Below are 10,267 nucleotides of genomic sequence, written 5' to 3' on the forward strand. Positions count from 1 at the left end.
TTCTCTCTTGTGGGCTCACTCTTTCAATGGAAAAAAATATATATCCTCACATGAGGATAAAGAAAATTAGAAAAAGGAAAGGCCATCCATGTACTGTGTGATCCCAACTACACATTTTGGAAAAGACAAAACTAGAGACAGTAAAAAAGACCAGTGATTACCATAGGTTGAGGATAGGAGGGAGGGATGAACAGAGCATATTTTTAGAGCAGTGAAAATACTCTGAATTCTATGATGAAGCATGTCACCATAAATTTGTCTAGACAAATACTGACAATGTAACAGCAAAAGTAAATCTGAAGGTTATAGACTTTGGGTGATTACATCAACGTAGTTTCACGCATTACAATGTACCCTCCAGTGATGGGTGTTGATAATGGTGAGAGACTATGCATGTAAGGGGTGGGAGCAGGAAGTGTATCAGAAACCTCTGTACCTTATTTTGCCGTGAACCTATTAACAGTCTTAAAACTGTGCACAAAAACCTTATACTTGATAATTCAGTTTGGGCTCTAAAAGATTTGGAAGCTTATGTCCTGAAGGAGCACAGGACCTTAAGCCATTTGCAGAGTCCCATTCAGAGACAGAAATACAACAGTATTAAATTTGAACAGGAATAAAGGGAGAACAAAATCTTCCTGGGTTATAATTCTTTGTATCCTGTATTTTTTAATTGAATTTAATTCAGGTGTGATACTGGTTAATAAAACTATATAGGTTTCAGGTGTACAAGTCTGTATCATTTGTACATTGAATTGTGTTTACCACTCCATGTTGTTGGGAACCCCCCATGGCTAAGGCTGAGTGAGAGACCTTGAGACCCTAAGCCACTAAGGAGACAAAGCTTATCTCCCTGGCAGGAGCCTCACCTCTGCCCACTTTATACTTCACCCTACCTGGCCCCCAGTGCATGATTGGTTAGCCAATGATGGGTAAGACTCCTCAAGGGAGGGATGACCTAAGACAGGCACAGTCACAAGGGGCCCTCAGAGAAGGATTTGGGAGAAGCTATGGAGAAGAGGAGGTGATGGACCCTCACCTCTCGGCTTTGACATGGCCTGAGTCCTCATTCTGTCTGCAAGAAGTCTCCTAATCTCTTGGCTGCCTTACTTCCCCTGCTGGACCTAAGCCTAAAACAGTGCTAGAGGTGGGTGCAGCCCTGTGCTGTACAGGGCAGGTTCCCCAGGGTGATTAGGCCTAAGAAAGAATGCATAAAATCCCGTGAAACCTGCTTTAATACCCTCAATTTAAATAAGGGTCCAAGCATAAAATGAGTATGTTTCCCCCAAATTTTATGGTCCTTCAGCTATCTGACCCTGACTCAAATAAGCCCTCAGAGTTCTTTGTTACTACTGCCTGACAATGATGGATGAGCTTTCCATATATGCCCTGTATTCCTATGCAAATTAAGCCAATAAAAGCCTGTCAAGGCAAGGGTTGGGGTGCTTTTCCCTTGAGACAGTAGCTGTGCCGTCCCCGTTCCTCCACAGGACTCGGTAGTCCGTGTGAATTTGTCTCATCTCAGCCACAACACCGCAGACACTACTTGCCTGCCAGTAACCACATCATTTAGTTTAGAAAAGAATGGCCCAAGTTCCAATGCTGGCAATCTCTAAAGAGGAAAAACCAAGTATTTCCAAAGAAACCTCCAGTAAAAGAAACATGTCCATTCGTCAAAGTGATGAGAGAAAAATGGTGCTAGAAACAAATTATACATGTTCATATAATTTCATAAACAAAAAATTTATTCTGAATAAATCATTTTATACAGAAATCATTGAAAAAGATGTTCATTTTACTTGGCTATATACTTAAACTATCCAAACAAAATAAACATGGCAATACAAATATTTAAGAAATTTACAAAAGCTGTACAAAATAACTTAATATTTAAAAATTAGACTGATGCAGTCTACAAAATTTGAGAGTTGTACAATTAGAGATCTATGTATTTTTTTTTAGGGGATAAAAGAAAGGATGCTTTAAGGCTTCTTTGAGAGTAATCCTTTTAGCTGGTTCATACTCCAACATTTTCTGAATGAGGTCAAAGAGAAGCTCATGTTCATCATCCTGAGAAAGCATAAATTCCTGAAAGGAAAAGAAATACACAGTCAAACAGCTTTTTCTATCAATACATTATCATTTTATTTATCCACCATGAAAAGAGGGGAAACTCAAGGATCATGTAAACAATGACCCAGGCTTACCTTCAGAGGTTTACAGCGCCTTGAAACATATCTGCCAGCAGAACTGTTTTCATCCCAGTCCAATCTATCATGATGGAAATATTTACGTTTCCTAAGGGTAAGTTAACATCCATGTTTATATTGACAATGAAAACTTACAACATCTAGCAGAAGTGACTGGTTTCATCAACTATTATACTTTCATAATTCAAAGACTAATGCTTTTCCAGAGATTTTTTAAAAATTTATTTTTAGATAGAGGGGAAGGGAGAAAAAGAGGAAGAGAAACATCAATGTGTGGTTGCCTCTCAAGCACCTCCTATTGGGGACCTGGCCCAAAAACTAGGCATGTGCCCTGACTGGGAATCTAACCAGCAACCCTTTGGTTTGCAGGTCAGCACTCAATCCACTGAGCCACACCAGCCAAGGCGCTTTTGCAGTGATTTAAAAGGCAGCCTAGAGATAGTTACTGACTTGCCAGCAAAGCAAGCAGCTACTTAAATGAAAAAGCATTTGGTATGACTTCATTGTTTTAGAATTCTGATCAGGACAGATGACCAAGCGATACTAAAGAAAACACTCTTAAAACATACCTGGTTTTCTGTATCATATGTTTTGGTAAAGGTCCAAGAATCCTTTCCATCATTGCTAAGTGCTCCTTACTATCATGTGTCTAAAATAGTAATAAAAAAATCTGTTAACTACCTGTACTTGCATGTTGTGCCTTGTTCTCATTTAACAGAGCTGCTACATTTCTAGTCCCTACATAACTAGACACGAAGATCACTAAAAAAAAAGATCTACTCTGAGCAACAAAAAATAATACAGCTTACAGAACAAGATCACCAAAGATTCCCTAATTCAACAGAGGTTTGTTTGTTTATACAGGGGTGTCCAACCTTTTGGCATCTCTGGGCAACACTGAAAGAAGAGTTGTCTTGGGCCACACATTAAATACATTGCAACACATAACAACAACAACAATCCCTCATGTTTTAAATAAATTTAAGATTTTGTGTTGGGCTGCATTCACAGCCATCCTTAGCCACATGCAGCCTACAGGCTGCAGGCTGGACACCCTTGGTTTATAATATACTTTAAAGTAGTTTAAATAAAATGATAAACTATGAGGGAAATACCAATGCTCAGCAGCATCAGATTTACATAATTTTTATTTCTTTGCATTTATCTACAACTAAGTCTATAAAGCAACCTCAATTTATTTGTGTTAAGTGTTCATTCACATAAACAAGCACTTTTCTTGTGCAAAGTACTTACCGGAAATACTGTAAACCCAAGGTAGTATTCAATAAGAATACATCCTATACTCCAGACATCACATGGTTGGGACCATCCTAAGGCTGCAAAACAAAGCAAACTTAGGGAGAAAAATACCCTATTTCTTAACAAAACATTTTCAAAAATGTGTATCATTTAATGTTTGAGCTGGTAAAGATCCCAAAGAAATCACTTAACCCAAGACTAAATGTAAGAGCATAGTATGTAAGAATTAGGGCTCCAAAGACACTGGTTTCAAGTCCTAACTCAGGCTCTTTGGGCTAATGATTTAAAAATTTTTTTTCTGAGCCTCAAATTTCCTAATCTGTAAAATGGGCACTACCTACCTATACAAAGACTGGACATGCGTATTATAAACATGCAAACTGAATTCCAGGAAGGTTATAAGCCACTTAAAGTCCCAGAAGTGACTACTTGGAAGAAGAAAGAGATTAGAATTCTTTACGTGTTTTACAATATTCATTTCTAAAAGGGAAAAAGATAAAGTCCCACAAAAATAAAACCTTGATTGGTAAGTAAATTTTAAAATCAGCTTCAAGGAAGATTAAGGTTTCTAAAAGGACGATTAAAAACTACTTACCTAAAATAACTTCAGGTGCCCTATAATGTCTTGTAGATACCAATGTACTGTGATGTTCATCATCATATGTTGCACTTCCAAAGTCCACAACTTTAATATCTGGATTTATTAGGGTACGTTCATCACGTTTCTAAAAACAATAAATGATGATTAAGGAGGCGTAATATTAAGAAGGCATAAAATATTAAATGAAGATAATAAATTGAAGACTTACCATTTTGGGATTGTATGCCTCTGTGTAGTCAGATTGCACAAATAAGATATTTTCAGGTTTTAAGTCTGTGTGAGTCAATTTATTACTGTGCAAAACTGAGAATGAAACATAAAAAGTTGCTGTAATCTACAGATCAAAACTCAAAATCAAGCCAATTCCCAAGCCCCTACGAACAAAAACAAACCTCTCTGATGTCTTTTCCACAAGTCTGAAAGGTCAACATTCAATGGTCTGGTAGAAAACCATCAGGAACTGAAACCCATTACCTTCCTTAAAAAAATTAGTCCACTAACAACTAACTCCTTTAAAAATTAAGAAAGAATTATCTTTCTCTTAAGTAGCTGAGATTTGCCATTCCTTAATTTAAACCTAATGATTCTAGGTTGTTATTTTTAGAATCTGAAAGGCTAAATCATAATCTTCTATACGACAATGTGTTAATATACTTTCACTAAATGAAATGCAGTAAAACTGACCAACCTGTTAGCTATCAACTACATGTTTCTCATACCAACCCTTAAGTCATATCATATGATATTAAGTACATATCATACAATGCACTGCTGGGTCTGTTAGATCCCATTTTTTTCCATTTGTTCAATTACAGTTGACAATACATTAGTTTCAAGTATACAGCATAGTGATTAGACATTTACAAAACTTAGGAAGTGATGCTCCTGATAGGTCTGGTACCCACCTGATACCATACCAAGTTAAATACAGTATTATTGATTATATTCCCTATGATATACTTTACATCCTTGTAACTGTTTTTGTAACTACAAATTTTTACTTTTTAAGATCTTTTTTTTCCCCCTTAAAGAAAGATCCAAATCAATCTGGCATTAAACTGGTCTCAGTAAACTCCAGTTTCTGGAAGATATGCCAAAGTACTTACAATTCACAGACTTGCATATCTGATATGCCATCTTCCTGATATGATCCAGTCGAAATGGTAGAAAACCATTTTCCTTAATAAAGTCATACGTACTAAGTCCTAGTAGTTCAAACACAATGCAAATGTGACCACGATGCTCAAACCACTCCAACATCTGGACACAGCGGCTATAAACACATAAAAAAAAAATAACTTGTAGTACAACTTCTTATAATTTAGAAATCTACTTGGGGCATTTTTTCTAAGTTCTATTTTGATACTTACAATGTACTGTTGGGGTCTGTTGTATTTAAGTGTTCCAGAACTTGTATTTCTGAGCGAGCAGCTTCACAATATCTATCCACATTTTTAACTATTTTTACTGCTACATGTCTACCTCCCCTGTTAAAGACAATGTAAGTCCAAGTTTAAAAAAATGATAAAAATACTTAATTGCATTTTTCTATCTCTCTTTTCAAACTGTATACTTCTACTTTGATTATATGTAAGTACTCTCTTCTAATTGCAACTCAATGTAAGCAACTAGAATCACCTTTGGGCATATGGATAGGGTCCCTAATAGAAATTATTTTTTAGTCCTTCAACTAGACTATGTATGAACAATAATTTAACAAAAATATTGGCTATTACCACCTCAATTGGCATGCCACTTAAAATTCAAAATAAATGCTACAAAAGCAGTTTCTTCCTATCATCCAGGTTACCAGAAAAATCGGGACCTGTGAAAACACAGTAAGCAGCTCTATCTAGCTCTCAGAATCTTACCAACTTTCTACTGAAAGCCTCCTCTAACAAATCATTTAGAAAAGCTTTGCCATTCCAAGAGAAAACATTTCAAACAGGGAACAAAAAAGGTAACAGAAACATTTCTAATGCTATCTTAGGACATTCCAAGCAGTAATTTCATGAGCATAATTTGTGACATCAATCCAGAAATGTTCTCAGCCCTGACTACACCATCAGGATGAATTACGGCACTTTCTAAACACAAATAAGTACTCTGAAGACTGCTTCAATAGGTATGGGGTAAGCAAAGCTCCAAAGACTCCCAACATAAAACCAAGGGTGAGAACCACTATCTAGAAGAAAAAAAAAGGGGATGGAAAAGCCCACAACTCTCCCTACTGAGATAACAAAGTACTATTTTCTGGAATAATATTTGTTCTCAGCTTAAAACTGAAACTAGAGGCTGCATATACAAATTACTACTGATTAAAAATACAAATAGTATCTTTTACTGGGATTTTCCTATATACAAGTTTAAAACCCAAGCTAAAAGGGTAAAGATATATCTAACTCATGGCCAGACCATATTCTAAAGCTAAATGTATCTTCTATACTGTTGATCACTCCAAGTACAATCCCAGGCCAGGAAACTTACGCTTTACGATCAACACACTCCACAACTTTTCCAAAAGCTCCTTCACCTAAAGTATTAACAATTTCATCTAAAAGAGAAAAATAAATCTCAGTCACACCAAGAAGTGAAAACATTTTACTTATCATAATAAATGCTATAAATGCAGATTATTCTAGTTGATGCTACAAATGTCCTTATCACTATTTCATTGGTCAACACTGTCAAAAAACATGTTAACTATTTTTAGGTCTAATTTCAGTCTTAAAGCTAATTTTATTTAAATTGATTTACTGCTTTGGAAGATCTACATAACATTAAATTTCTAAAGAAAGCAAAAATAACAATTCCCCCCACCACCAAAAGAAATGGAAAAAAACAGAAACAAATAAAAAAAAAGAAAAACAGAGAAAGAAAAAGATTTCCAAATCCCTGAAATCTTAATCTATATATATAGATTATGTTATCTGAAAAGTTAATAAGTGTTGAAAAATATTCTATACATCTTGCACTTAGTACGTCTCCACTCTGACAGATCAGGTGACCCTCCTCATCATCCTCTACACTCCTGGTTCTTTTCCTTCGGTGACTCTTCTGGAAACGTCAAGTGGGCGGCACCAAGATCATCCAGCCAATCAATATACCCGAGTGAATTCAGGGCAGAATACGAAATTCATTCAGCGGGGAGATATTCAGGCATTCAGATACACGCCAGGCCACAAACGGTTGGCAGGAGCAATTTCAAATTCAGTCCCCAGAAATTCACAGGGCACATAGTTTATGTTAACAGGAGAAAAACATGGCAAGGAACAGATTTTCAGATAAGATACTCAAAGTGGCAAGGCAACAAAACATAACACAATTGTTTTCTTTAAAAAAATGCGTAGTTGTAGCATTCACTGAAATATAATTTTAAGTTTCTAGTGTCCTAATTCAATATTGCAAAATTGCACTAAGTAATATTTACTTGTCAAAGTAGACTGTGGCCAAATTAAGATTTCCTAACTAATCTAAGAAAACAAAATATTAAAACAGTAAATAAAATTAAAGCCCTAATTTGGGGGAGAGAAAACGAATTGCCATACAGTAACACCATGACATTGTAAATGCCATCTGAGCTGATCTCCCAATTAATACATATCCCATATTGTTCAAATCTGTTAAGTGGTTTGCTTAGTGAAAAATAGGATTAGAGCACATGCTTTCCTAGATGAAGTTACACCTAATCCTTAATCACTCAAAAATAAAAGGCCTAGTCTTATTTTTGTGGTAAGGCTTCAATTTATCAAAACAAATCTAAGTACCATAAAAAATCTGTCAGACTACCTTGCTATCAACTAATATAAATTAACCCCCCCACTTCCCTCAATGAAATGACAATTAGTTGCCAACTAGTAAAGAATCTGTTACATAACTAAATATGTACCATACTTGGGGAATTTCTTATCCAAGGCACAAATAGAAAGACTCCTGCAAGTTAAAATTTAAATGGCTTCATCTTAGAACTTTCTCAAATGATCAAACACAAAAGCTTTCCTGTATCACATGGGAAATAAAATTTCCAAAACGTTTTAAAAGAGCTCATACCCCATGTGAACGATGATGTGAGGTGCTGTGGTGAATCCTATGTCTGCTTTTATAACTACTTCTTCCACTTCTACCAGAGGACTTGCTACTATGGTTCTGATATCTGCTTTCATGGTCCCTATGCCGATGTCCAGATTCACACCCTTGATTGTAGTCATTTCTATATTCATCAACGTAGCGTCGACTATAATAATCTTTCTCATTTATGGATCTGCTTTCCAAATAATGGCTAGGAAAATAAAACACCAATTTTTCAAAGCTTTATGGTAATACTAAATATCCTCAAATTCTCAGTAAATCTCTTAAAACAATACTCTTATCTTAAAATTTCATTCTCCGGCTGGTGTTATCTCGCCACACCATGCCCCTCTCCTTTCTTGAAGAGTTGGATAAAACCTTTATTCTCTACCAAAAAAAAAAAGATTTCGTTTTCCCCATTGACCAAAACACAAACCCACACAATCTTACAAACATTACAAGCCATCCCTGGAAACAGAAAGGAATCACTGTTAACTTATTTTTAAGTGACACGTTTTAATTACGAAAATATTCCCCCCCAGTTTTATTGAGACAACTGATAAGATTGTAGGAAAAATGTTACTTTTTATATATTTACACATGTCCTCCTCCTTACCTATCAGATGTTTTAGAGTGATTGTATTTGCAGCGCTTGTTCTCCCGGGCACTGCTGTGTGATCTCTTCCTCCTTTTATGACTGCTGCTGCTCCTCCATTTTGTACAATCCCAATCTTTCTCATCCCAGTCAGGGCAGTATGTTCTCTTCGAGTGTCTCATCTACGTAAAAGACAAGTTTTCCCGGTTTTACAGAACCCTGCATATCAACACTGAGCAGTTTACTACAATATTCTGCAAACTCACGCTAGTTGTGACGTGTTTATCAATTTTGGCAAAATCGCACTCCCTTCCTTTACTGGACGTGCACGTACAAATTCTCCCCATTTAAACGTGCATCAAAAACTAGCCTCCAAATAACATGCAATCATAAATGTTTTCGCAACAGAACTATCATTATGGCAAATTTCTGTAAAGGAGGCACAGTGATCTAACTACTAACACCGTAAGCCAATGACGGCATTAGAAAACAAAGCTACAAAATATGGCCTCTCGACGGCCACCCCCAGCACGTACCACAAATAACAAAGCCTAGCTTATTCTAAAAGCAATCTTACACAACCAACTTAGGGGACAGGGAAGCCATCTTTCAGAGATGTTTCCAACAGAAAACTCTTAACAATTTGATTCTACCACGTCTCTGAACTCAAAACACTCCGACTTGGGGCGCGAAACATTCAACGCATAAAATGCCGGATCCCGCATTCCCAAATGCTTTATTAGTTCTCTTTCTTCAGGTTCCTAAACAACACTGAGGGGAGACAGTGGCGACATTCACTCTCTTTATACTCAAGTAGACCTAAGTGATATCGCCTGATACCAGGTCAATGCGTTTTGTCTTTGTCTCCGTTTGATATGAACCCAGTTCCTCACAGGAGAAAGACCAAAGCAGAGCCCAAGCAAACTAACAGCTTCGCCGCTGCCTCCGCCCGGCCGCCATCTTAGAGCCCCGCAGAGGTGGCCGCCGCGGACAAGATGGCGCCCGCGGACAAGATGGCCACCGGCCCGGCCCTCCCGACACACCCCAGAAGAGGCCGAACACTCGGGGAGCACTTTCCGCCTCGTAAACAGTGTCACTACCCTAAGCCAGCGTCTGCGGCGTCGAAGTTAAAGCGGAAATTCGCGGCGACAGCTCGACAGCGCTGGAGTGAGGTAAGAAAAAAAAGAGTCGTCGCGCAGGGGATTGCGGGCGGCCAACAAGCATGGATGGGGGGCATCACCAGGCGCTCTCGAGGCAGAGACAGGGCCATGACACCTAGCCCGCTTCCTCCTGCGTCTTACCGTCCTGGCCGCGGAGCCCAAATCGAAGGAGACAAAGCTTGCAACGCGACAACCGCGAAGTTCCAGCTGGCTGCAACGGGCTGCGAAAACAAAATGGAGCTGACAGTCGCCGCGTCAGGAGTCTTCTCGAAAACACTGATGACGCTACGAGGGCCTCTCCGCCTTGGGGCGGGGCATGCACGCGGGAGAGCGTGGGACGACAGGCGGTGGCCACCTGTGCGCAGGCGCCGGG

The 10,267-nt window shown here is 38.1% G+C and overlaps 1 protein-coding gene across 3 annotated transcripts; it reads right to left on the reverse strand.

Annotated features, from left to right (window-relative positions):
* Nucleotides 1–1,722: 1,722 nt before the first annotated feature.
* On the reverse strand, nt 1,723–10,183 carry CLK1 (CDC like kinase 1). Of its 3 annotated transcripts, XM_024563746.4 has the most exons (13): nt 10,036–10,183; nt 8,756–8,916; nt 8,122–8,350; nt 7,038–7,128; nt 6,559–6,625; nt 5,442–5,558; nt 5,178–5,344; nt 4,280–4,374; nt 4,066–4,195; nt 3,465–3,547; nt 2,780–2,859; nt 2,208–2,298; nt 1,723–2,088 (listed from the first exon to the last, which is right to left on the reverse strand). In XM_024563746.4, exons 2-13 carry the CDS (start codon nt 8,914–8,916, stop codon nt 1,945–1,947), a joined length of 1,455 nt encoding a protein of 484 aa, XP_024419514.1. In that variant the 5' UTR covers nt 10,036–10,183; the 3' UTR covers nt 1,723–1,944. The 3 variants fall into 3 exon arrangements, with proteins under 3 accessions (XP_024419514.1, XP_024419515.1, XP_071076785.1); XM_024563747.4 differs by lacking the exons at nt 7,038–7,128; nt 8,122–8,350; XM_071220684.1 differs by lacking the exons at nt 7,038–7,128; nt 10,036–10,183.
* Nucleotides 10,184–10,267: the final 84 nt, after the last annotated feature.

This window comes from Desmodus rotundus, chromosome 2 (assembly GCF_022682495.2).
Source record: "Desmodus rotundus isolate HL8 chromosome 2, HLdesRot8A.1, whole genome shotgun sequence".
Lineage (NCBI taxonomy): Eukaryota > Metazoa > Chordata > Mammalia > Chiroptera > Phyllostomidae > Desmodus > Desmodus rotundus.